Genomic DNA, 25,651 nt, shown 5'->3' on the forward strand with positions numbered 1-25,651 from the left:
CGAGAATGTTCCTATTCGCTTCTATCATGATGTGTTCTAAAACTTTTGACGGTTGGAAGGGTTCATGTTAAAATATAACCAACACACTGCTCTCGCGCCTTGATAATATTATTCGACGTCATCCTTTCCTATCCACCTCCACCGCGTAAAAAATGTTTGTTCTCATTCATGTCTGAAATTGCATCCTTCTACCTCATTTCGCATATCGGAAGGAATACCTTGGAAGAGAGAATCGATCTAGAAGAAAAGAAGTTCATGTAGTCATTTCAATCGAAATTAAAGAGTTTGTTATACAATGTGGCCTGCTCGCGTGAGTTGAAACAAAGCATTTCTTCACTTTTTCGAGGCACCCCAACCTTCCAAATTCACAACTTTTGGCGTTGAACCAGAACGAACGATGATCCAACGAATTGGTTCATTGCTAGCGTTTACCTGTACAGAGTGAAAGAAGCGAAAATTAGACTTTATTGTCTATGTATGCACATGTCTGACTTACTTACCTCTTGATGCTCGACAAAAGCGGGAATCAGGGCATGATCTCCTGGTAATAATTCAACTCGTTGAGATTTATCTGTAGGAGGGGAGGTTGTTTGTAAGGCCAGATGATCGAATGCATTACGGATAATCTGTTCTTCCTCACCTGGACCATATGCGATTGATCCTCTGCCAGAGAGTGCATATACGATTGTGTCTGCAAGGAAGAATAAGGGTATCGATTAGCTTCTATGCCATGTACGTGCCTTCCCTTCTCACTCACTCTGCTCGCCATGATGATGAATTGCACTTGAACTATTTGGTTCGGCGTCCATGATTGAACTACTCAAATTATCACAACAGCCAACCAAAGCGGATTTACGACTCATGCCTTCGGTATAACCTGCATCTTGTTTACCAATTTCGTCAGCTTTGATGATTTTGACAGGTTGTTGATTTGACATGATGTCGTGTGTGTGTGTGTGTGTGTGTGTGTGTGTGTGTGTGTGTATTAGTTGATGACAGGTTGATTGTGATCATATACAGAACGCCAAAGTGTTAATTCCAGGAAAAGTAGGTACTGTTTTCGGATATACAGTGTCCTTTGCAAACACTCATTCTGCGCCTTAAGAACGCCAATCGGTTCAATGCGCCAATATGGGGTAAACGTACTGTTATCGGAAATAAACAGAACGCTCAATCAGTGGAGGCATAAGTGCAGGGAAGGCGGATTGCTAAGCAGGAAATTGAAAAAGAAAAGCGTATCGCCAAATCTGAAAGAAAGCAAGGCGCTACATCAGTGTACAGTCGCACACGCAGCGATTCGCCATCTTTCAAACCTTCCAAACAACAAGGCGCGACTTTTAAATTTCACGCCAAGCATTGCATTCGAATTTGAGAATTCACCTTTCTCTCTTTATGACTCAACTTGAATCACTTCTCCCATCATCTTCTTAAATTCCGACTCCGATATATATAACGATTCAGCCTTCATCCTCTGCTCGGAATCAAAAATGCTTCGCCCATGATCTATTCGCACTGCTCGCATCACCGCATTTAGTCAACCTCCGCTCTTTTGTTTGCCCGTTCGGCTAAACTCATTTTTGCTATGTTATAAATTGCTAACGTCTTGGAAAATCTGCTCAACTTTGCCCATTTTCACTAAACCGTGCTATAATGTCGGTAGTCACTCCGACTCCTCCTGGGGAGAAAGGACCAGCTCGAAACGATTCAACTACACATTCCAGTCAAACTCGATCTATTGACAATAATCATACTTTTGATTTAGAAGGCGGTCACGAAGGTCAAGTACAACCGGTCACAAGTCGTGTAAGTCACATTAGTCAAGAGGAAGAATTCAGAAATGATCCTCATTGCGTAAATTTCACCTATCAAGATCCACAAGATCCAAGAACCTTACCTGAATGGAAAAAATGGTCAATCACTTTAATCGCACTATCCATTCAAATGTGGGCAAATGCAATCTCTTCAATGGCAGCTCCTGCGATCGAAGCAATTTCACCAGATTTGGACGTAAGTGTTCCTGCTGGAAGAGTGATTCAAGCTATCTTTTTGTATGGTTTCGCATTAGGTGCAGTAGTTTTGACCCCTCTTTCGGAAGATTACGGTCGTAGACCAACGCATATTGCCTCAACAGCATTGATGGGTATCTTTCAAATTCCTTGTGCTCTTGCACCTAATTTTGGTACAATGGTCGCTTTTCGTTTTATCGCAGGTTTCTTTGCTGCTGCAACGTTCAATTCCGTTGGAATCATTTCAGATATGTGGGATCCTGACAATCAAAGTTGGCCTGTGAACAGCTTTGCTCTTGCGGCTGAATTGGGCGCTGAAGTTGGTCCGATCATCGGAGGATTCATCCTTATCAATGCAGGATGGCGTTGGATTTTTGGCGTAGCAGGATTAGGATCTGCTTTTCTTTTGGGAGTTTTTATCCTCTTTTGTCCGGAGACACGTTCTGGTGTGATTCTCAAAAGAAGAGCAGCAAAAGTACGAAAAGAAACGGGAGATGATCGATTCTTTGCTCATCATGAAATCGTTTTACGTGAACGTACATTGATGGCAATCTTGCAAGAAACGCTTTTCAGACCGGTTTACATGTTGTTTCGCGAGCCAATCGTGCTATGGTTTGCAATCTTTGATGGATTCAACTATATGATCATCTACTTGGCATTGGAGTCCATTCCTCTTGTTTACCAGCAATGGGGATTCAGTGAAGGAGAATTGAACCTGCCTTTTATTGGGATGTTCTTGGGATCTTGCGTCGCTTTCGGATTGTACTATTTCCAACTCCGATACGAGAAAAAAGAAGCAGACAAAAACGATGGCGAAAAGCCACCAGAGTCTAGATTGTTCTGGATGATTCCAGGTGGTATTATCTTCCCAGCTTCTTTGTTCTGGTTCGCTTGGACATCGCAAGGTCCTCCGGTTCCATGGATCGTTTCTGTTCTCGCTTTGGGCGCTTTTGGATTATCTTCGCATATCATCTTTATCAGTGTTTCCGATTATACGATTGCAAGTTATAGCATCTATTCAGCATCAGCAGTAGGAGCACAAAGTTTGTTACGTGAGATTTTATCTGGAAGCGTAACTTTGTTCTCTCATCAAATGTACGTCAATTTGGGATACCAATGGGCTTCAACCGTATTAGCATTTATTGCCGTTGTATTAGCAATCGTTCCACCGATATTGTACATCTTTGGACCTAGAATTCGTGCTGCTTCTGCTTTCGCATTGGAAATTCAACAAGCCGAAAAACATGCAAAACAAATTGCTCATCAAGCAAAATTGGAGTTTGACAGAAGCAATACCGAAGCAACCGCGCGAGAAACACAAGAATCTACTGTTTAGATGAAGATGTATTTTCATTTTGTATTTTACTATCAATTGTGCAATGGTAACATCAAGACGTTCTCAGATATTGATCGCGCGCTGTCTCTTGTAAGCTTGTAACTCCATCTTTCTCATGACCCTTCCGATACATAACGAAATCCGATAAGCGATAACAAAGGCAAAAGGCCAAATGAGGAAGTTATACCATCTACAAGCCAAGAATTGCAAAACTGAATGATCTTTTGGACCATCACAACCGGCGACAAAAGTTGGAATTTTTGGCATGGTGATCTGAAATGGTGTGACGGATAGTCGAGACTCAGAGTGAAGCTTGTGAGAAGGCGAGTAAGAGATGCTTTGTGGAGTTTTTCTATTTGTCGTTGAATCACCGATTGGTTTTTGATAGATTGGTGAGTATGGGAACGTGCCTTGGATCCGTCCAAAGTTGGTGTTCGGTTTTCGCTTATATGGATGTGCCTCGGTGTTGAAAACGTAATCATCCAGTGAGAACCTATCAGGATCGTCAAACATCAAGTAAAGATATTTGAACAGCTCTGCAAATAAGAAAGATTGCATTCCATCATAAAGACCCGCACTTGCATCATTTACGTTTTCGATTCCTGTCCAACCAGTTTGATTGAACTCTAGATATTTTTGCATTGATTGGAAAGCATTCCAAGCCATATCTCTCCACATCTCATCACCGGTGATTCTCCAAGCGTAGAACATTGATTCGACGACTTCTGGTTGGTGGGAATAAAAGGCCATCGTTATGAAAACACCATGGATCTGATGATATTCCATTCTAGCACTTGTGATATCAGTCGACTTTTCCCATCCTAATGCTCTGCCTTCTTTATCTAGCCAGCCCCAAGCGATTGGTCCGATGCCGGTATGTGTCATTTCATACATTCTTGCACAACTTTCACTTATCTCTAAGCCAAGTCGTGTCCATTCATCTTTGTGCAGAATCCTACCTGCCATTGCAATGTTGCCACCAGAAAAGCAAGCCAAATGAGAATGCATATTGATCGTTCCGTGTGCATAATAATCACTCCAATCAGCCAGAAAGGTAAGATTACCCAAACCAGTCTTTTTGGCTAATTGCTCGATCGTTGATGCCATCGTCATTTCTAGAATGCCCAATTGTTTATGCTTATCATCTCCTAACATCAATGGGTATTTTGAGAAATATTCAAACATCGAATCCGATCCTCCTCCCCATGTAACGTAATCACGAAAAGGTTTTTCTGTCATACGATTGATTCTTTGAGCCCATAAACCTGGAAAGATTGCAGTTGAATTGAACACTGCTTCGAGCGAATTGAGTACTAGTTCTTTGTAGGTTGAATTACCGGTATGATGACTCAATCGGTGCCACTCAATACTCAAAGTGCCGATCTCAGCTAGACATGCTGTTCCTTGATCTTTCAGCTCTTCTTCTTCTTCGGGGTGCTTTTTGTTAATGTTCACACGATTGTACGGAATACGAGTGCCCCAATCCCAAGCATGTGATAATTCGTTCGCCAAAGAAGCTGCTTTATCGATCAAAAAACGTTCGTCATCTCTTTGTCCGTTCATTTCAAAAGCAGAAGTCAAACCACCAATGTAACGAATCGTAAGTTCAAACAAAGAAACTGTTCCAACTGGAGTACCTTGGCTTGTCATTGTGAAATCAGTTGTACGAACATGTTCGAGGGCGTTCTTATACTGTTGGCTTTCATTTAAACCCATCAAGATCATCGTACTCATCGAATCAATGATTGTTCCTCCCATTCCGGCTAAAATTGCATTATCTGCACCTTTGCGTTTTATTGGTCTGACGATATCATAGCCAAAAGCATACTTTTCATAAATTCCATAATTGTGTAAGAAAGCCGATTTGATTGCTTCTCTTCGTTCAGGTTGAGCAGCCCATTTTGAGTTGGCTGAAGGTGATAAGAGCAAGATAATGCTCAAAAGCGAAAGAGTACGCATTTTCATGATTGCTGATGATGATGGAAAAGGACAAGCAGTCACAAAGGGTAAACTCGTTCGAGTGAGGCGAAACAGGGTCACTTTGAAGCATTCATTTCGCCGTCTTCGGTACCGCAAACGCGCGCTCTGAGCTGTCACATTCCAGTGCCCCTCCTTTTGATGACGAACCAAAAGGAGGAGAAAAATTCGATTAATGAGGTATCGAGGTGATGATAAGGTAGGGGAATATATGATACAAACTTCTTTTACTGGAATTACGTGATTGCGATGCGATCCAAATAGGTACACTATAAGGAAACGTCCTTTTTCTAGAATTGCACTGGTGGTTGAGATGTGATCCAACTGGGTAAGCCTAATACTTTTTCTATGCGGGAAAGACCGACTTGCAATGCTTGCGGCTCGATGCTAAACGTCATCCTGAAGAATCCCGGAGCAGGATAGTGATATTGTGAGCCCGGCGCGAGCATTACACCACCTTCGATAAATTTGTGCGTCAATTCACGTTCAGGAGTTAGCTCTTTTCCATTTGATGCTGTTGCGATTTTGACAGTTGCCATTGCTTCTCCCAAACCGCTTTCTTGTCCTGTTGCTGCTTCTTGTCCGGCGATGCCGTCACGTTTCTGCTCACCGTCGCTCAGGTACTTCTGCAAATCGATCAAGAGGAAATGGCCGGCATTACTAGGAACAAACGGGATACCATGATGAGACAGGAATTCTGTCACCTTGTCAAATGTGATTGTCAGTCTGCGTCGATTCTCCTGTAAGAACCAAGCCAGGTACTTTCTATCGTTCAGTAGTGATGCGAAAAGCTGTCCAGCAGGTGATGCGGTTTGAGCAAAACGTGCATTTGCTCCCATAGACGTGATCAGATCGGGATTATGTTGAGAGATAAAGATACCAATACGGAACCCGTTGATGCTGAAATCTTTGCTTGCACTTGAGATCACATGAACATGCGAAGGATTTAAACCTGCTTCTTTCTCAACGTCTATGCCAAGAATGGAATCAAACGGTGTTGGATTAGGAACTGCTTTCGTGGTAAAACAGCCGCGAGCATAGATCTCGTCCATTACCAGATGCAGATCATGTTTTGCAGCAAATTTAGCCAGTGCGACAACTGTTTCGCGAGGATAAATTCCACCGGTTGGATTGTGAGGATTGCAGATCAAAACCGCACGACACTTAATACCCTTTGCTTTTGCTTTCTGTAATGCATCTTCATAATCTTTGATTATATCCACTGCAAAGCTTGCTTTTGGCTCTTTAGCATCCGATCCAGATCCTGATTTGGGTTCAGGCATATGTACTTGAACAATTTGCACCTTTGCCCGGAATGAGAGATCTTCATCAAATGCATTATAATAAGGAGCGCTCAACAGTACCCCATCGCCTTCGTCGCATAGATCCCAAAAGCATGCGTCAATGATTTCCGTTGCTCCGTTTCCCACCAGGATATGTCCTTCTTCTACTCGTTTGAGTGGTGGCTTCCAGTCTTTTTCCGAATAAAGTCCATCCGGTACATCATTGTACAATCCCGCAATCGCTTTCAAAACTCGCGTTGAAGCGTAAAAGTGATCGGCATAAGTAAGATCTCTTGGTTCCAATTGTAGCCTTCCGGGTGAGGTGAAAAATTCAACAAGTTCTGTACGACATAAAGAATTATCTGCAATTCCCAAAACCACAATTCCATCTGGATTACTCTTTGCGTCAAATTGATTTGCAAACATTTTCAACAAGATTGCGACCCTACCGCTCATTTCCTCCAAATCCTTCAATCCTCTTCGCGAAAGTCCATTTTTGGCAGTGGGCTGATCACTCATCTTGACGATGCTGAGAATGAATGGGTGGTGGTGGTAAAGAAGGGTAAATGTATGCCCGCTCACAGGATTATGTTCAGAATCTTCCAAGAGAGTATAGTAGTAGGGTGGAGTTAATTTGGGGAAAAACACACTGTTGTACTGCCTGCTATGCAAGCAAAAAGCTTAAATCCGAAATGCTTAAGCGCTTATCGAATATTCGCTCAAATGTCTCCGTTTTTGCATATTTGATTCCTGCTACGATACGATACAAGTACATGTCAGAATGATGAAAAGCTAAGGTTTCCCCTTTACTGGTTCTGGAGGTGGTGAAGGCTTTGGTGCTGGCGGCGGAGGTGTGGAAGCCTGGGCTTGTTTTTGCAACTTTTTTTGTTCTGCTTTTCGTTCTTTACTCAAATCAACAGGTGGAACACCCAACTCTTTCTTTTTACGCATCACTTCCTCTTCTTTTGCACGCATATTATGCGTCACAATCTTTGTCGTTCCAACAATCATTGCTGCTCCAGTCACTGCGAATCCTAGTCCTGGATAATCTCTTGCTACTTTTGCTAGGCCTTTTACAGGCTTTTCAACTTCTCCTGATCCTTCTCCTGATTGATGAGTTGGAGAATGACTGGATGCGGGTGAATGCGCTGTAGATGCAGCAGGACCGCCACCAACATGACTTTGCCTTTGTGATTGTTGACGATTGTGCATAGATTGAAAGAATGCGCTTCCTTGTGATTGTGCTCGATTTCTTCTGCTTCCTTCATTATTCTTTGGCTTTGATGTAGCAGAACTACTACTGTGTCCCCATGGATTCTTGAAAGATTCTTTTTTGTTTAGTGGTCTTGCTGACTTTGAACCTTCGTGTACTTCTACACGTCCAATCGTGCCTCCATAAGGTGGCATAGTATGCTTCGAAGAGGAAGATGGTTGAACAACATGTCTTTCATGAAAGCTTACACGATTTGAAATTTTTGATCGTTGTGGAGAAACTTGTTTAGGACGTAAGATTGATTTTGGCGAAGAAGTATGTAAATCGTTGGCAAAATGTGCTTTACTTGCCATTCCACGTCCAGGAATCGAGAAACCTTTTCCACTTGGTGCTTTAGACATCCTGCTTCCGAACGATTTTGCTGCTTGTGAAACTTCTTTTACCATCCCGCTCAATTGACTACGTCGAAAGAGAGGAATGGAAGATTGGGTGATTGCCGAACTGTGAGCGTCACAGAACAGTACACAAGTGCATAACATCAAAACACAAACAAGTACAAGTTTGTTGAATAAAGTCAGTGGTTTGAATGTCATTCTTATTCGATAAAGTGAATAGCGGCAATCATCAGGAGATAGGGTGTGACAGAGAAACAACCATTCGCAGTTGTTTTGTTGAGGCGTTCCTACTCTTTATAAATATACAAGGTTTTCAAAACGTTGACCTTGGCAGAACGGAAGTTGATATGCAGTCTTGAGATGTGGCAGAATATACATGTCTCTACACTTTTATCAATTCATCATTTTCACAGCAACTTATATTTTTGGCATAAGATTCGCCCCGTATTTTCTATTTCAATGGATACGATCGTACATCTACTTATATGCGAAAAAGGCTGTACTTGTTTGTCATGCTGTGTATCAGAAGCCGGGCAATCCTATCCGGCCAGGGTAGAGTGAGCGGCTAATAATGAACTTCAATCCACTCTTTCTCATTGCAGTATAGTCTAATTGGCTTCTATGACGGAGTAAAACTTGCTGACTCTTACCCGTCAAACGTATTCCCCACACACGGGTTGATAGATTTGTGGGGTCAATGATGATTCGCAGAAATTCATTCGAAATAAACGGATTGTGTAATTTCATCACTTTGATGCTTTTTTCCCCAACGACTGCCCCGCATTTCTCATTTAATAAGCGCTTCATAGCCACACACCAGCATGCATGTTCATATGCAACTTTGCCTGTTTTCCAATTTTGAACATTGATCATTCTATACGCACGAGAGAAGCAATACACAACCACAAGAAAGGGTTCACTTTATACTCTCTTCATCATTTCATACGCACGTAAAAACTCAAATCACATCTTCTGTTCTCCTTCCCACCCTACCATTCAGAGTAAAGTTGTTCTTCACGTTCACTCAAGGAGAATACACAGCCTCTCTTTGATAAATATCTTGTATTGCGCCGGCGCACGCTATAGAATACATGACGATAAGAAGAAAAGAGATAGAGAGCAATAGATATACAAAATGTTGAAGAAAAGAGAAGAGCAAAAAAGCATGCAAGAGAATCGTTCGTTATACAAATGCGTTTTTTTCAAATCGTGTGTTCGTGTGCTCGTGTGTGTTCGTTTGTGCATTGAAAAGCATACCCAGATGCAATCGCGAGAAAGAATGTTTATTGAAGTCTACCATTAGGCTGTGCTGTTGTTTCTTCATTCATTATTGAGATTTGAATAATCTGTTTGATTGACTTCTTCAAACATCATTCCTAATCCTTTGCTGATGTTCTTTGAAGGCGATGAAATAATTCCTTGACCGCTAGAATAATTGATTGGTTGAGAGGCTGATCTGCGATGACGATGCATTGTGTTCTTTGACATTCTCTTCTTTTCCCCATTGATCACAGGAGAGCCCTGCAATTGAGTCGGATATGCCTTCTCACCTGCTAATGATTCTTGTAATGAACTCAACCTTAAGGAATTGGTCGGGGCAAAAGTTGAACTTGCATTCGCATATAGTTCCGGCGCTTCAGTGGCCGAATGAGGTTGCTTGAGTTCATCTTCGCCTTGAAAGATATCTTCATCTCCTGTTCCAACAATGATATTTGGCGCAGTCGCAAGCCTTTTCCGTCTTTGTTCGCGTCGATGACGAGGATGGGTACCGGTATAAGCGCCATCGATTGGTAATTGTAACGTTGACGGTAAAGAATATTCGTTTGATCGATTTGACGTTGGTGGCGATGAAGGTGAATGAATGCTAAGTTTGCTTCGTTGAACAGGCTTTTGGCGTGTCTTGTCTGCCATTAAAGTCGGACCGTTATGATTAGGAGATGCGGCACCGGTCAAGATCACAGCTGGAGCAGTGTTACTTCTACCTCCGTCGGAAGATGGATTTTTCGTTTCGATTTGACTTGAAGAAACGCATTCGTTCAAATCAGAATGTTGACGAACGGAACTTTGTCGGCTCAGAGTACCCTGACGTGCCAAGATTGCCAATCGTTGAGCGATGATATACTGACCGACAAGGACCATGATTATCGGACCAGCTGCTTGTACAACGAATACCACAAAATACGTCAATCTGCTACGCCAATCACCAACAGAAGAATCGTGTGCATGGATGCTGCTGTTGCTCATCCCTGCAAGACCAGCGGATTCTTTGTGATGTGCAAAATGCACGCCCGGCCCATCGCCAGCTTCTGTTGCTCGATTGAAAGGGCCGAAGCGCATTTCCATGGTTGGAACCATTCGGAATCGATTTTGTTGTTCGGAGCTATCACCATCTTTGCCAGATCCATGAGAATAAAGAGAGGAAGCCGAGAGGTCCAAATAAGCAAGTAAGACGATCAAAGCTTGTGCAAGAACATGTGCACGCATCGCTCTGGAAAAGAGATCCATCCATGCTCGCCTTCGAAACATCAAAGCGGTCAAAGCAGCCAAAGCAAAAGCAGGTTGCGTCAGAAAGAATCCGATCAAAGTGATGGAAAATGCATCAGATTCCGTTGCATAACCCCAAGCACACAATCCGATAATTCCAATCGCAACCACGCTCAAACTCCAGGCTAAAAATGTCTTGTTTACAGCATTCTGACGACCGTCGGAATAGGAATGGAAGCCAAAACCAAAAGACGATTCATTGCGAGTATGGAATTCTAAAGGTCGTTTGAAAGGCATCAAAATCTTTCTGTACTGCTCTTGTGTCTTGCTTGGTGGATGCTCTTTGACAGAGAGGCTCGAATCGCTTGCGTTGAACTTGCCTTGATCCTTGTCAGCGGCCTGCAAGCGGCTCTTCTCTTCATTCTTTTCATTCGATGGCGTTCTTTGGAGTACGATACTTCCTCTGGATGGCGATTGTTCGCGAGAAGAGATTGCAGCAGGTGAAGCAGTCATCTTTCTGTTACCTTCTCGTGATTCATCGCTAGGCTCTCGACTCAAAGTCAGACAACTTGCACGATCTGCATCGCTTTCCTCCAACGGCGCAAGACTACTGTAACCAGATTGGACATAATCATCGTCATCCTCCTCGTCAATGAAAGGGGAAGAGGGGATCGGATTACTGTCCACGTCAAAAATGCTACGAAGCTCTTCCAATCCTGCTCGTAGGTAAGGTGAGGCACCTTCGGCCAATCGGAATGCGAAAGCGGCAGAATTACGTCCTCTAGGTAAAGAACTTGACCATCTCCTTGCACTTCTGGCCCAAATTGTCATATCATCTTCGTTGAGGTATTCTTGAGATGCATGATCATCAAAAGGTCCTGAAGGGAATGCATGTCCATCAGAAATCAAAGACATCGATGCCGAAGGTGATATATGTCGCCGTGCTTTGGAATACGTCGTTGGCGAAGTTGTGTTTGCATGGTGAGAAGGTAATTGCCAACCTCCTTCTGTCGTCTGGTTTGAAGTTGTTTCGCGCATAGATCTGGATCGATTAATCCTATTTGCATCTGTTGATGAGCTTAAGAATGTGTTTGAATTGGATTCTTGCAAAGAAGGCGTCATTGGTGAAGATGCAACCCGTGCTCGTTCTCCTTCAGCATTGAACAGAGGCAAAGCAAGGAATGACGATCGATTGGGACTTTGATGGGAAGAAGGCAATCGTTTCGGAGACTGTTCGGTCCTGGTGGTTTCGTTGTTAAGATTGACATATCCAACGTGCGAATGTCTTTGGTTCTGAGCGCGGTCACCGCGTAAAGAATGGCTGTGTTGTAATTCTTTACGTTGCTGTGTATGCAAAGAGTGATGAGGATTAGAAGGGCCAGCTTGAGCATTTTGATCGTATACATTCATCGTGTGAAACGGTTTCTCACTTCCATCAGCTGAATGCGGAGGACGAGAATTACGTGAAAGACGACGATCACGCTTTTTGCTATCACTCCTTCCAAGTGTAGATGGTCTCATATTGATAGTTGGCGATCCGGGTGAAGTAAGCACGGGCGTTTGAGCGGTCATCAAATCGGGAGGGGACATCTTTGTTGGTGAGTGAGGTAGTTGTGTTTGTTGTTGAGGTTGTATGGATGTCATCTTGGTGATAAAGACGAGATGTGAATCGTTCGTTTGCGGTGCTCAAGCAGACATTCTTTGCCAGCGTTATTGTCGTTGTTGTTCAGTCGGCACACAAAGCAAGATGATTGATGATGTATGCCAGCAAATCTTGATAACAAAGGGACGAGAGCACTTTTTCGGAGCAACTTGAAACCGATCTGACAAAGGTGTGTATATGCGCGGAATAACTCCTACGTCTTTCTCAAATTAGGCGAGTTGTGTTTCGGCGGCGCCTTGAATTGGATGACAATAGGATTATTGGAGGCGGCTGTGGAATTTGCAGTGATAGCCTGTGTTACGCTGTAAAATCGTATGATATAAGTAAAATTTGATGAGATGGATGACCTCGACCTCGGCGGCCAAGCAATTATAGCAAGAAAATGAATCTTTTGTCTCCCAAAAGATGATGATGATGATGATAATGAATGTTGTCAGGATGGATTTGTCAATAATCTTTTGTGATGGAGGTCAAGTTGGAATGAAAGAGAGGGGGACCCTAACAGACAGACAAACAATAAAAGAAAAAGAAAAGTCTCCGCTCTCTGGCGTTTGGTTAATGGTGTAACGCGTGAAATATTGCCAAGTCATGCATTGCATGTATGCACAACAACACAAAAGGAACTTTAATGCCGTGTGTGATTCAACTCAGCTTTTGACGTGTGACTATGTCATTGAATTCTTTTATCCTGTCTTCACTCTTACTCAATCAAAAATCAGGCAATTTTGCTCTAGTGTTCTTTTGTCAAAGGAGAAAAGAAGCGCGTCTTAATTCCATACATCTTCATTTAATCCCCCTTCTCCAGATTTTAGCTTTATTCTGTTTAAAAGCATATCCTACAAGTTGAGAATGATTAAATGAGCCCCTTTTTCATCATCCTTTTCGTTGTCGGATTTGCGTAAATACTGATAGAATGAAGTCAATTTGCATTCAAGATACGCATGACCATGCAATTCTCGGCGGTTGCCAAGCGCCGAATGGGTAAAATATGGAGGTTTAGTCATTTCATAACCATGCACGCCAAGTGTAAGCTAAAAGAAAAAGAAAGGCACGTCGGCGCGTCGCAACAGTAGCTCAAAGAGAAAGGAACATCTTTTTTTGTTTTGTTTTGTTTTAAGCTTTTTAATATAATCAACTTGTTCGCCCATGCACATAGAACAAAATCTGTATGTATTTAGGCTTCCATTCAAGATTTGTCTTTGGGCACTCAGGCCCCAAATTGGTACATTAAGCACGGGGCGCTACGCGTTTGTAAATCCGCGGGCATATCCTCCCGTGTAAGCACAGCGCTGCGCAGCGCCTGGCATCGTACAGGAGCGAATTCATTTCGGATCAGATTCGCATGCAATGAACATGTGGCGCAAAAACGAGTAAGCTAATGAATGACGAGGTGGCATTTTATATGTGCCCTGCGCAAAGCCGGCATTGGTGGAGGAAATAAAGATTGATGATGCTTGGCTTTCCTCAAATCTTTCCTTCTAGAATGTATTTTAAAGCTTTGTTCGATTTGAATTCTTCTTTCGAAGTTGATCATTGCATTCTTTTGGCGATCTGATTCCTTTAACGAAGATTCTTGGCGATCAGAAAGCAAATAAGCAGTCTTCTTTAATGACAAACGACACTCCAAGTCATAATTGACACATCATGAATTCGGCATCACTTCCATACAAGTTCGACCGATGTCCAGTAAAATTTTGCTTACTTAATGAAAGGATTACTCTAATCCAATAAACGTGATCCCCATCACTCACTACCGGTTAGAACATGAAGCGGTTGTATGCTTTTCTACGCGTTGAAGAAGCTGTAACGCTAATTGATTCTAGCGGCATGATAAAGTACCGGTCCTTAAACTTAAAAGTGTGGGGTAGAGAAATGGCTGTTTGGGATGGTGACTGTCTTGAGCGAAAGGCCTAAATGTGACGATAGCAAGAGCTTACTAAGGTTGATTAACAGAAGACAATGGGCCCCGGGACTACTCAAAGCGCTTTCGGATCAATAAAAGGTCATTCTATCCGGCCTTGATTTCACAATCTGGAAGGTTAAAAGCCGAACGCATTCATTCGCATACATCTTCCTCACAATCAACTCTCTCTGTCATCATTCATCATGGGCGGCACACTCTCAAAAGTAGGAACGCAATACGACCAATCCACCGGAACATATACCAACACTTGGCCAGCACCAAAAATTCCAAAGCAAAGCATAATAGACTACCTGTTCAGCAGCATTTCATTCGATGATAATCGTGTAGCATTTGTGGAGCATGGAAAGACGAGAAAGAGTATCACATATGGTCAATTGAAGTTGGAAGGGTGGAGATTAGGACAAGGTTTGGTCAAAGCAGGTTTCAAGCAAGGGGATGTGATTATGCTTTGTGCTCCCAATTCGATCGAATGGATCATCTTGTTAATCGCTTCACAATTTGCCGGCTTGACAATCGCACTTGCAAGTAGTCAGTACAGTCCGAAAGATTTCAAACATGTTTACACTCTCACACAACCAAAGAAGGTCTTTATGCCTCTCAAATTGAGCGTCAAAAAAGCACAAGCACGTCTACCGATCAATTGTCAAATCGCATTGGACGATAGTAGAGGAACGGCAATCCCTGATATGAATCGAATGAAAGTATCAGAAGAAGAAGCCAGAAAAGCCAAACCGAGAAACCCAACCGATTTGGAATCAACTGCAATTCTAGCTTTCTCTTCCGGAACGACAGGGATGCCCAAAGCTGTAGAACTTTCTCATAGGAATGTTGTTTCCATGTTGACGATCATCAGGTGTTTCCCAGATGTGCATGATAAACCAATGCGAGTTTTGAACACATTACCATTCTTCCATGCAATGGCATTGCAATTACACATCTTTTTGCCCATCGCAGTTGGAAGTACAGTACATATTCAAGTTCCCTTTAATCCTCAATTATTCCTTAAGCTGATCGCACAAGAGCAAATTCAATCAACCGTTTTGGTTCCGCCAATCGCCGTTGCATTTGCAAATCATCCAGCAGTAACGAAAGAATTGTTCTCGTCAATGATCACTTTTGGCTGTGGAGGAGCCCCTTTGGATACCAAAGTTCAAGTGAAATTAGCCGAAAAAATTCAAACGGACGTTGCACAAGGATGGGGAATGACTGAGACCACGGTTGGCTGTTTAGGCATTCATTCAAAGATGTCTCCGGGTACTTGTGGTCGTGTATTACCAGGAATTGAACTTAAGCTAATCGATCCAGAATCGGGATCCCCTGTCGAACCTGGAAAGCGGGGTGAAATTTGGGTTCGTGGACCAAATATATTCAAAGGATATCATAAGAACCCCAAAGCTACGGAAGAAACAATGACGCCGGATGGATTCTTAAAGACTGGTGATATTGCTTATGCAAACGAAGAAGGACATTTTGCAATTGTTGATCGTATAAAGGAATTGATCAAGTATAAGGGTAATCAAGTTGCACCTGCAGAATTGGAAGGGCTGATTAATCGACATCCAAAGGTTGCTTTGAGTGGAGTGGTGGGCATATACAGTGAACAACAAGGAACAGAATTACCGAGAGCATACATTCAACTTAAGCCCAACACGCCGAAGCAAGGTGTTGAAAAAGAGATCGAAGAATACGTAAAAGCAAACGCAAGTAACCCTAAATGGTTAAGAGGGGGAGTTTCAATTATACCCGCAATTCCTGCTACCCCAAGTGGAAAGTTGCTGCGAAAAGAGTTGAGAGTGTTGGCAAAGAAGGAGATGCAAAAGTTTGAAGGAGATCCACCACAGGCAAGATTGTGAGGGGATGACTTCTTTTATACGCTTACCAAAATGTTATTCTTAAATCCAAAATATTTCATTTCACTTTGTAGACTGCTTTGAATGTTCAGTCGATTAACAACAGTTTTCATATTCCTTACCCTTTTTTGGCTTTAATGAGGGTTGTGTTTCGAACAAAAGCGGGCTGAATGACGTCTTTTTTAATGATAGCAGACATTTTATAAGAACGATCTAACGTTCGATGCACAGAAAAAGGGTATCCATATTAAGCAAGAATGAGTGCGAATCCCAAGAAGAAAGCGGAGAAAAGGGAGACTAGTAAAGCGTTGGACATGTTGAATCGTAAAGATGTAGCAGCATCACCTTGCCTTTGTGTTGTAGTTTGAGCAGGGGCTGTGCTAGATGATGATGATGTGCCTTGGAAGCATTTTCCGGCTAAGAATAAGAAAAAAGACAAGATAAGTATACAGACAAAACGGATGTCTGTTTCGGTACCCACCAATCACCGTTCCGGATGTGCAACATTCTCCATTTGGTAATTGTCCTCCTTGTGGACAAGCTGAGCTGGAAACACTGGTGAATGCGATTGTCGAATGTGAAGCTGCGATCGAAGAAGCTGATTGTAGCCTTTGTGAGAAAAGAGATGATAAGCTTGGGTCTAGACTTCCAATTGAAAATTGACCTGGTCCCGATCCAGAAGCAGAAGAACCGGAAGAAGCTTGTCTTTTTTCCAATGCCGCGGCAGGTGTAGGAGCAATTATGGATGCCGATACGGTAGCGATCGATGCAATGACGAGAAAGGCGAAAGTGATGATAAACGACTTCATGGTTCGAAACAGTTGAGGGAATGGTGATTGGGGAAAGGAGTGAAGATGTCAAACAAGCTTCCCACATGATTTCATATGCACCCCACACTTCTTTTGGGCAGATGTACAGTGTGAACTTTAACGCGCATACGTAAACAGTCAAGCTTTCCTTCCCGCGCTTATCTTACAACCGGTTCTTCAACAACAACGAATGAATGCGATTTCATACTATACAAATCATATCAATACAACATACTCTCAGCTCATCATAAAGCCAAGGATTTCTCGGCTGGATTGGAGGGAATCCAATTTGCAGCCAAAGCATCTTTATAACTCCAAGGTAGATTGTTATCCGCTTTCCAACTCCAAAATATCCATCCTGCTCCTCGTTCATAGGCAGTCGTTTGTGTTTCAAAGAATTGTCTGTTCAACTTGGCAATATCAGACGCACTTGTCGTTGATGACACACCTGTTGGACAATCTGTACAGCTCAATGCGAGGCTGAACTCTCCCGTGATGACTTGTCTCTTGAGAGTGTTGGTTGCCTGGGCGATCTCGTCACCATCGGCATGAGTCAAGTTGATGTGTTGTTGAAGGCTCATGTTATTCCTAGGTGCAAAGACATGATAGCGATGTGTATCCAAGGCAAAAGCGACGTTTTGCAAACCACCACCAGAAGATACAGCCGGAGACCAACTTGACAAAGGTGAAATGAAACAGTCATGCAAAATGATTTGTGGTTTTGAGCGAGCATTCGAAGCAACTGCTCCATTGATGATGCTGGCTGCATTTTGGTAAATGTAGGTCATATAATCTGCACCCAAAGAGCTGCACAATGGCTCGTTCAGCACTTCGATGTACTTGACTGCTCCGTTGTATTTTGGATCATTGACGAAAGTCTTTGTCATAGACACCAAAGCGGAGTTCAGTCTAGCCGCATTCACAGGTCCATTTGTATCTTTAAAACCTACTGCTCCAATATGACCACTGCTGTCAAAACCGTTTTGACTGTTTGGTGCGGTATGCATGTCGAGCATGACATCAAGTCCGTACTTCGAAGCCCATAAGATTGCTTGACTGATATAAGGTAATTCAGCACCACCACCAAGATAAGGTTCGTCAGCGGAAGAATTGAAAGTCCAATGAGGAACAGGCAAACGAACTGTATTCAAGCCAATCATTTTGATTTGCTGAAAATCCGATTCGACTAACCAACTTGACCAATGATTTTGTAAAAATTGCGTTGCTTTTTGGGTATTGTTGATCGTTGTCATCACGGACCATTGATCTGTCGGTTCTGGTGATCCAGCAGGTCCAAGGCTTTGTGCTTGTTGAAACAAGGTAGGACTCATCCACTGCTCCAATATGAACCAACCTCCCAAGTTCACTCCACGGATTTTTGAGCTTGTAGCTGCGAATGTGGGCGTGGCAGTGGATTTTGAAGTGGTTGTGGTTGTTGTTGCTGCTTTGACAGAGGTATAGGTTGGTTGAGAGTTACCAAAAAGTCCAGGTAGTAGAAGAGGTGAAGCATTTGTGGCAGTAAAGAGGACAGCGATGTATAATAGACATGTGAAAGATGATTGTAGGGATAGCTTCGCCATGATGAAGAGAGAGTTGGGGGGTTGACTATGATATAAAAAGCAAGCTGATTGATGGGGGGCGGAAATTTTTGATCAACCCTCACCGCCCATTTTTATACCTTTTTCAGACGATCGAGATTCCATCTTCTTCCTGTTAGGATCGCAACTTTTCTCGTAACAAATATTATTCTCGACAGTACATTGACAGCACATTTCGTATCGAAGGTGTTCACCAAGACATATATCTCCCTTTTTCATGGGAAGGACTACTCAGTTTCCTGCAATTTCAATTTCAGTTTCATCACCAAAGGCAAATTTCGGGAAGGTGAACAAAGCCTGCACCGGTCAGTAACGATTATTTAAAGCACCGCTCGAAAATAAGATAGCCTTGCATCGGCCATGGGAATATGCAAAATGTCTGTGTTTGAGTGCCTAAACGAACTCATCATAAATCTGATAGCTACGTAATTGAATTGATTGATGATCCCTTTCCTTTCTGTTCCTGGAAAGAAGAAGGTAGGGTTCTTTTTGTCCAGTTTATTTTAATGCGTTATGCAGATCATCACTGTAACCGTTGCAACACTCATGTTCTATGCAGGTACGCTTGTCTCACATTTCTGTAAGGGTTAATGCTGATAACGTGCCTGATGCATGGCAAGGTGATAAATTATCAAGCTATGACTGGGGCTGCCTAAAAAGATAGTAGATCTTTATGCAAGTAAAGTGGAAATATCCCATTCTATGGCACATGTCACCCTTGTAATGAAAAAGCCACAAAAATGTCACATCTTTTTTTTTTTTTTTTCAAAAAATTCTTGCCTAAATACAAAAGACCTTTAACACTATTGGATCCCAACTTCGCTCTGAGTTAAATAATCGGGATAGAATGTCTCGGCATACACTCCCGTTCAATAACAAACAAATCCTTTTATAAGTATTCAATTAAGGCTAAGGTGACAAGGGCAAGTAATATAGGATGATAAGGAAGAGCTTTTCTTAATGATGATGATGTCAAGATCATTGATTATCCATGATCTAAATTATTATCCTGACACATTTGAGATCCAAGATTCATAAGGAATAAGATAAGATATGAATCTGTGATATAAATTAAAATACGAAAAGTTAAATTACCTCATTTTACCGGGTGCGTCGATTGAAGATCTTTGGATGTCTCAGAAATGACGTTGAAATTGCTAAATGCGCAAATACTGCGTAGCGCAACTCAACGGGCAGAAGAACCCTAACGCGCCGTCAATTCAATCAATCATTCGGAAAAATGATGAGCAGAACAACTGCACAAGGCAGTAAAACTTATTGCATTTCGTCATTCTACCTTGACAGTGATCAATTTGTTTCAATTTATTTCCTTTTCTCACACGAATCTTGACCGGATTCTATTAAATGATGGTATATCACTTTAATCAGTCTTAAGCGAAGTATGAATGCAGAATTAATTATTCATCACCAACCATTCTGTTTCGCTTCGGCAGAAAACAAAGTCATGAAAGTAGTTCTGACACATCTTACTCAGGTACGGTGACTAAAGTACGAGAGAGTGAACTTTGTCGCAGTAGAATCTCTACTTCACTACCTCAAGCTTTCGTTCGGTGCACTAAAGTCATCGTTTAGCTGATGCTGGCTATTACACATCTCTTCCCAAGTTCATCAAAATTTCATATATGACTTTTCTACAAACCTTTTGGCGGATAGAGTTGATCCTCATTCCGATTCTCTGTCTAAAGCACAAAGTTCTTCATGTTTAAATCTCGTTTGCAATGCAATCTAGTCCAGGAGCTCGGAAGCTGATTCTAGCGTATCAAACCGCCTAAACGCTCGCTTGAAATTGAACGGGAAACGGTATTGCAAAAGTCGTTGTGCGCGCTTGACTCAACGAACGGGATCCGGGAATGGTGATTGCTATTGTTTGTTGTGATTCTTACATCCATTCACAAACAATAACAGAAAGTTGCTTTAGAAGGATATTTACATATGAAAAGAGCTTTCATGACTGCAACCATCTTTTGCCACTTCGTGATGGCTCGATTCTGCTTTCTTGGAAAAAGTTAGGTTCTTTAAGATGACTTCTGAGCATTCGAGTCTACATAGCAGGCTTCATTCATTGCCGATCGAATTGCGATGGCGGATATGCAATGAAGTCTTGTTCAATCAAGCAGGTATACCAGAAATAAGCATTCTTCTTAGATCATCAGGTGAAGTAGAAGGACTGGATAGAAATATAAAGCAACTTCAACGTCATGCTATATTTAGTCAAAAGAGATGGTCTTATGATCGATTAAAGGTGCATGAAATTGTATTCAATGCTATCAAAGGCCGTAATAGTACACCTTTCAACACCCTGACACATCAGCCGTATCCTAAATTAGCAGCAATCGTTTCACACCAAAGCTTGAGCGCCCTTCGTCATGGTATTATGCACTCAATCTTCTTCACAGAAGGGTCCGCTCAATTTCTTTTTGACGGACTAACGTTTATGGAAATGTGCTCTAAAGAGCAATGCTCAGAGTGGCCAGATATCCCACTTTTGGAACGTGTTGTCGAATATTGCATCAAAGAAGAATCCCGTATACTACTGAGTAGCTGTACGACTTCACTGTTGCTTCGTATGTGCACTGGTTCAATTTATAAGCAATTACGATCAATCATCAAGCTTGAAAGGCACGCTCGTCAGATACTATTCGAGTGGGACAACTCGGATCGATTAGAATCTCACCTATCCGTTTTGGAACAACAGGCAAATCGACATACGTGGACTCAAGCACTTTTACATGAAATGCCAATAACGACAGCGGTTCTTGGAGTTTGGATTGCGTGTGAGCTTTATAATCGCAATATTTCTTTCGCCTGCGTCAAAGTCATTCTACTGCTTCTCTTAGCAATCTTGGGACGTCAAATACACGTAGCTATCAGGAGAAAGATTGTAGTGCTATGTTACAATGCAGCTTATACAAATGAGCAATATCTCACCTTGGCCAGATGGTCAAGAACGTTTATGAGGCAAAGAATCGGTATGCTGATGTCAAATCTAAAGCTGCAAGTTGGTCCAGGGTTTTTCTCGAAACAATTCAAGATGTGCCCACCTACCCATGAGGCAGCAAACATCAGCGCGGATGCACGTAGACCTTTACGTACTGCATGGTTAAATGAAGTGATGATCAAGAATGCATCTCATCATTGCTTGATTGTCGAATCCTACAATGCTGCAGATCATTATTTGATGACACACGCTTTTATGCGAACAACCATTCAACCAAGACAAGTAGCTTTACTTTCTTCAGCTTGGGATCTAAGAGGAACGAGAATTGTGATCAAACATAGCAGCTCTTCAGAATATACTTATTGGAAGCGTGGATCGACGTTCAACCTTCATCGTAAGCCATCCCTTTTGATACCTAAGAATGGCCGGATCACCGTGATTGATGCTGACTTTGCTCGGCAGGATCATATGTTATAAGAAGTTTTTTTTATTTAACACCGCTTTTCCATTCTTTACTCCGATCTTTGCATACTTTGAGCTGTAACATCCTTTAGCATTTCAGTATCGAGGATTACTACAATTGCCCTCAATTTAATGTCATGCAGGGAAACGATACCCTTTCATGTTATCTCCGACCTGCCACAACGAACTGGAGGACGTCATCGTTGAATACATCGATCTGATTAGCTCATTCTCCCAAAAGACGGCAATGGCTATAATCATATTCAAGCTCCCTACCCGGCAAGCTCTCGGTTATTTTACTCATTCTCCCAAAAGGGAAGGGTGGCATTTTATTGTTGTATGATGGCACTCAAGCTGTCAATTGCTAGAATGCTGGCACTTTAACCGTGTATGACTAGATGTTCATTCAAATCAATTTACGCGTCGCGTGCATGACGTGTTACGCGCCGCCCTTGAGCCTCGATTGGCTTGCATTACGCCACAGTGAAATGCTTGATTCCCAAAAAGGCAATAATAAAACGCTAACTACCTCCTCCCCTTTTTGATTTGTTATCAGTTTCATTCACTTCAAAGCAGGTACAAGACAAAGAAACAACTTGCAGAATCTTGCTTTCAGTCGGCGATCGAAAAAGAAAGGAAGAATAATTTGGCTCCCCTTACAGGTTGATGCTCTTGTACTTGCAGCATTTATCCATCAAGGCGTTTAAAGATGAAATTGGGTTCAACACGTTGTCCATTCAGTAACACGGCCGAGTGTGGCGGATGTTGTAAAGTACACAACCATCAGGATACATTATTTTGTTGTTGTATTTCGCTTTAGCCGTACCTTTCCGTACTTTGCATAAGACCGTTGAGCCGGTTAATCATTTCGAGTACCTACAATAGCCGTGTTAAAAATTAAAGTTTATTCGGATCACGGTAGCGTTATTTTTCGATCTAGAGGAAGCTTGTCTTTCTTGCATGATATAACATCAGGCATCCTACCACATACATCTCTTTTTCCAAAACACCTTTCAATCAGACTAAGCTCTCCATCATGCATCATCTTGGTCCTTTAGCGGCTCCCAAAAGCTTCACAATGACTGGGATGAAGTGCATTCTTCTGAGCGGAATAGCATCACATCACTTGTCTATCTGATGGCTCTTCTTTGCAAATTCTGGCGGTCTGTCCGTCTACACTCCTACTCCAATTTCTGGATAGAGGTTGAGCCCAGAATCTTTCTACTGTTTTCCCGCCTCTGTTGATTAAACCTTATATGTCAAAAGTCTAGACAGAGAATAAATTTTGGGTATTATTGTATTGACGTATGGACGAGAACCCTTTTAAACGGAAAGATAGTGTTCCGTTTGACCGATAAGACTAAATATTGTGCTTTACATCATAATGACGGCGAATAAAGAGACTTGGTCGGGATTTGAATTTAGTCTTGCACCGACCAAAGTCCCAAATATCCCCAATTACTTCTCGGCACCGTTGTGAGCTGCAGCAAGTTTCCATACATCTGACATCTAACTTTTTAGTGGTAGAATACCCTGCAGAAACAAAGATTCTACCTCCGATCTTGATCAATATAGTTTTGATAAATTCAAGCCCAGACAAAAAAAAACTTTCTTTCAACGTGGGGAATCTTGTTGGCCCACAACTATTTTGAAATATGATGTCAAGCCACAAAAGACAATTTGATCATGCTGACAACGTAAATCTGTTAAATTATTCCCGTAAATTGTTTACTCTGCTACTGGTGAATTGCTGTTCAATGAAAATTTCAAAGCCCGACCCGAGAAAAAGTTTGCATCGCTTGCCATGGGAAAATTGAACGGTATTCTGCGGGACTATCATACTATCTCTCATTGTCATTTCTTTTGCCACACTTGATTGAACAGGTCGAGATGTTGGCTATATAAGAAAGCGAATCGAAGATGGTTTTGATAAAAAAAATCCCCATCCTCATCCTCATCCTCATCCTCAAGTTTAACAACTACACCCACCCCTTTTAACGAACCAATCATGTTCTCCTCTTTACGATCAATAATCAGCCTTGCAGTTTTGGCAATCTTCTGTCAAAATGTTGCACTTGCATTCCCAGCAATGCATTACGAGACCTTTGAGAAGCGCTTGCTCAATGATACCAACTACGCCGGAAATTCCACAAAGATTCGAGGTGTTAATTTGGGCGGTTGGTTCATCATTGAACAATGGATGAAGCCTTCATTGTTTCAACAAGCTCAAGCTTTATCAAAGAACAATATCACCGCTCAAGACCAATGGACATTCATGACTGCCATCAACAATCAAACTGCAGCAAAGAATCTCTTGACAAACCATTGGAGTACTTGGATCAATGCAACTGATTTCCAACAAATCAAACAATTGGGTTTAAACACTGTTCGTTTGCCCGTTCCTCATTGGGCCTTCAACGCTTCAAGTGCAGAGCCTTACCTTGGCGGAGGATTAGAATTGCCTTATATCAATCAAGCACTCTTGTGGGCCAAGCAGTACGGATTGGATGTCTTGCTCGATCTTCACACCGCTCCAAACTCACAGAATGGTGCCGATCACTCTGGTCACATTGGCCCAATTCAATTCCGCAACGTGTCAGGAACGGACAATGCAAACCGGGTTTATGACTCGCTCACAAAGATGGTCAAGACTTATGTCAATGATGCCAAATACGGAGGAGTTGTCAAAGGTATTGAATTGTTGAACGAACCTCAATGCGCAGTATTGGGTGCAGATTATATGACAAACATCTACCAAACTGCATACAACACGGTCAAGAACGCAATCGCAAAGAATGTCACAAGTCCTCCTTCCATTGTCTTGCACGACTGCTGGATTAGTCCATTGTCCAACTGGCAACCTGCTGTTTCTCAAGGGGGAGGTTTGTACAACTTACCTTTCATCTTGGATACCCACAGATACCACGTCTTTGCCCCAAGAAACAACATGACCGCTCAACAACACATTGACTTGTGCCACCAAGACGGAAGTGAGATTTACAATGCCACACAAGCTTTGCAAAGACCTATTGTGACTGGCGAATTCAGTTTGGGAGTCAGTTGCACTGACTGCAACTATAGCACAAACCAACAAGTTGTCACTGCAAACAGACAATTCTTTGAAACACAAACGACTGCATACGAACGAGGTGCAGGATGGATCTTCTGGAGCTGGAAAGCTGAGAACAATTTGCCTTGGTCATACAAGGATGCCGTTCAAGCACAATGGATTCCAACCGATCCAACTGAAAAATCTTATGCCCTCTAAAAGACATGATACGAATTCTTCCTTATGACCATGACTACTTTTACGACTTGAAAGAGTTTCTTATTCTGACGACTTTTTGAACGACTGTCTTCTCTTATAGACTTATTACTTTATTCTTTGTATCTCGTAACGGTTTCTCAATGCTATCCATTTCTTTTAATCGCTTCCGCCGTTTAAGTGAGACCTCAATATGTTCTTTGACGTTGCAACTCCGACACATCCTACGGGAGTTGACCATCTATGGCTCAATGTCGCGCGGAAGGTGAAACACAAACAATCAAAAGGTGTTCGGCAAAGTCCTGAACATGGTTTCGGACAAACATCCTTGTTTCGGCAAGACCATTAGATCGTTTCCGTGATTCCGGCGTGCATGGGCAGCATGACTTGCTGTTTGGTTGGATGCATGTTTGAACACTGGCTTATT

General features: G+C 42.3%; 11 protein-coding genes across 11 annotated transcripts; 4 read left to right on the forward strand and 7 right to left on the reverse strand.

Annotated features, from left to right (window-relative positions):
* Positions 1–119: 119 nt before the first annotated feature.
* Positions 120–1,029, reverse strand: FA14DRAFT_31076 (RmlC-like cupin). The gene is made up of 4 exons (XM_025502165.1): positions 758–1,029; positions 641–691; positions 501–571; positions 120–432 (listed from the first exon to the last, which is right to left on the reverse strand). Exons 1-4 carry the CDS (start codon positions 936–938, stop codon positions 334–336), a joined length of 402 nt encoding a protein of 133 aa, XP_025354811.1. The 5' UTR covers positions 939–1,029; the 3' UTR covers positions 120–333.
* A 360-nt stretch (positions 1,030–1,389) lies between these two features.
* FA14DRAFT_160087 (MFS general substrate transporter) lies at positions 1,390–3,421 on the forward strand. The gene has a single exon (XM_025498523.1). It carries the CDS (start codon positions 1,651–1,653, stop codon positions 3,340–3,342), a length of 1,692 nt encoding a protein of 563 aa, XP_025354812.1. The 5' UTR covers positions 1,390–1,650; the 3' UTR covers positions 3,343–3,421.
* A 371-nt stretch (positions 3,422–3,792) lies between these two features.
* FA14DRAFT_114324 (seven-hairpin glycosidase) lies at positions 3,793–5,220 on the reverse strand (the record flags this gene model as incomplete). Its single annotated transcript, XM_025496048.1, has 1 exon — positions 3,793–5,220. A coding segment is annotated over one exon (1,428 nt), but the record flags the coding sequence as incomplete, so codon positions are not given.
* Positions 5,221–5,609: 389 nt separating this feature from the next.
* On the reverse strand, positions 5,610–7,136 carry FA14DRAFT_143796 (PLP-dependent transferase; the record flags this gene model as incomplete). The annotated part of the gene is made up of 2 exons (XM_025497223.1): positions 5,873–7,136; positions 5,610–5,818 (listed from the first exon to the last, which is right to left on the reverse strand). The coding sequence occupies exons 1-2, from the start codon at positions 7,119–7,121 to the stop codon at positions 5,610–5,612; spliced, it is 1,458 nt and encodes a 485-aa protein (XP_025354814.1). The 5' UTR covers positions 7,122–7,136.
* Positions 7,137–7,366: 230 nt separating this feature from the next.
* On the reverse strand, positions 7,367–8,261 carry FA14DRAFT_188600 (uncharacterized protein; the record flags this gene model as incomplete). Its single annotated transcript, XM_025501666.1, has 1 exon — positions 7,367–8,261. One exon carries the CDS (start codon positions 8,259–8,261, stop codon positions 7,395–7,397), a length of 867 nt encoding a protein of 288 aa, XP_025354815.1. The 3' UTR covers positions 7,367–7,394.
* A 989-nt stretch (positions 8,262–9,250) lies between these two features.
* Positions 9,251–12,582, reverse strand: FA14DRAFT_31170 (uncharacterized protein). The gene has a single exon (XM_025502166.1). It carries the CDS (start codon positions 12,336–12,338, stop codon positions 9,531–9,533), a length of 2,808 nt encoding a protein of 935 aa, XP_025354816.1. The 5' UTR covers positions 12,339–12,582; the 3' UTR covers positions 9,251–9,530.
* Positions 12,583–14,177: 1,595 nt separating this feature from the next.
* Positions 14,178–16,323, forward strand: FA14DRAFT_31183 (acetyl-CoA synthetase-like protein). Its single transcript, XM_025502167.1, has one exon. The coding sequence runs from the start codon at positions 14,464–14,466 to the stop codon at positions 16,132–16,134; it is 1,671 nt and encodes a 556-aa protein (XP_025354817.1). The 5' UTR covers positions 14,178–14,463; the 3' UTR covers positions 16,135–16,323.
* Positions 16,324–16,378: 55 nt separating this feature from the next.
* FA14DRAFT_177922 (uncharacterized protein) lies at positions 16,379–17,146 on the reverse strand (the record flags this gene model as incomplete). Its single annotated transcript, XM_025500794.1, has 3 exons — positions 16,379–16,548; positions 16,613–16,934; positions 17,108–17,146. 3 exons carry the CDS (start codon positions 17,144–17,146, stop codon positions 16,379–16,381), a joined length of 531 nt encoding a protein of 176 aa, XP_025354818.1.
* Positions 17,062–18,520, reverse strand: FA14DRAFT_184090 (glycoside hydrolase; the record flags this gene model as incomplete). The annotated part of the gene is made up of 2 exons (XM_025501364.1): positions 17,062–18,381; positions 18,418–18,520. 2 exons carry the CDS (start codon positions 18,518–18,520, stop codon positions 17,186–17,188), a joined length of 1,299 nt encoding a protein of 432 aa, XP_025354819.1. The 3' UTR covers positions 17,062–17,185.
* Positions 18,521–20,529: 2,009 nt separating this feature from the next.
* FA14DRAFT_160089 (uncharacterized protein) lies at positions 20,530–22,359 on the forward strand. Its single transcript, XM_025498524.1, has one exon. It carries the CDS (start codon positions 20,580–20,582, stop codon positions 21,972–21,974), a length of 1,395 nt encoding a protein of 464 aa, XP_025354820.1. The 5' UTR covers positions 20,530–20,579; the 3' UTR covers positions 21,975–22,359.
* A 1,608-nt stretch (positions 22,360–23,967) lies between these two features.
* On the forward strand, positions 23,968–25,298 carry FA14DRAFT_188606 (glycoside hydrolase; the record flags this gene model as incomplete). The annotated part of the gene is made up of 1 exon (XM_025501667.1): positions 23,968–25,298. The coding sequence occupies one exon, from the start codon at positions 23,968–23,970 to the stop codon at positions 25,225–25,227; it is 1,260 nt and encodes a 419-aa protein (XP_025354821.1). The 3' UTR covers positions 25,228–25,298.
* Positions 25,299–25,651: the final 353 nt, after the last annotated feature.

The sequence above is a fragment of the Meira miltonrushii genome (assembly GCF_003144205.1).
Source record: "Meira miltonrushii strain MCA 3882 unplaced genomic scaffold FA14scaffold_2, whole genome shotgun sequence".
NCBI classification, from domain to species: domain Eukaryota; kingdom Fungi; phylum Basidiomycota; class Exobasidiomycetes; order Exobasidiales; family Brachybasidiaceae; genus Meira; species Meira miltonrushii.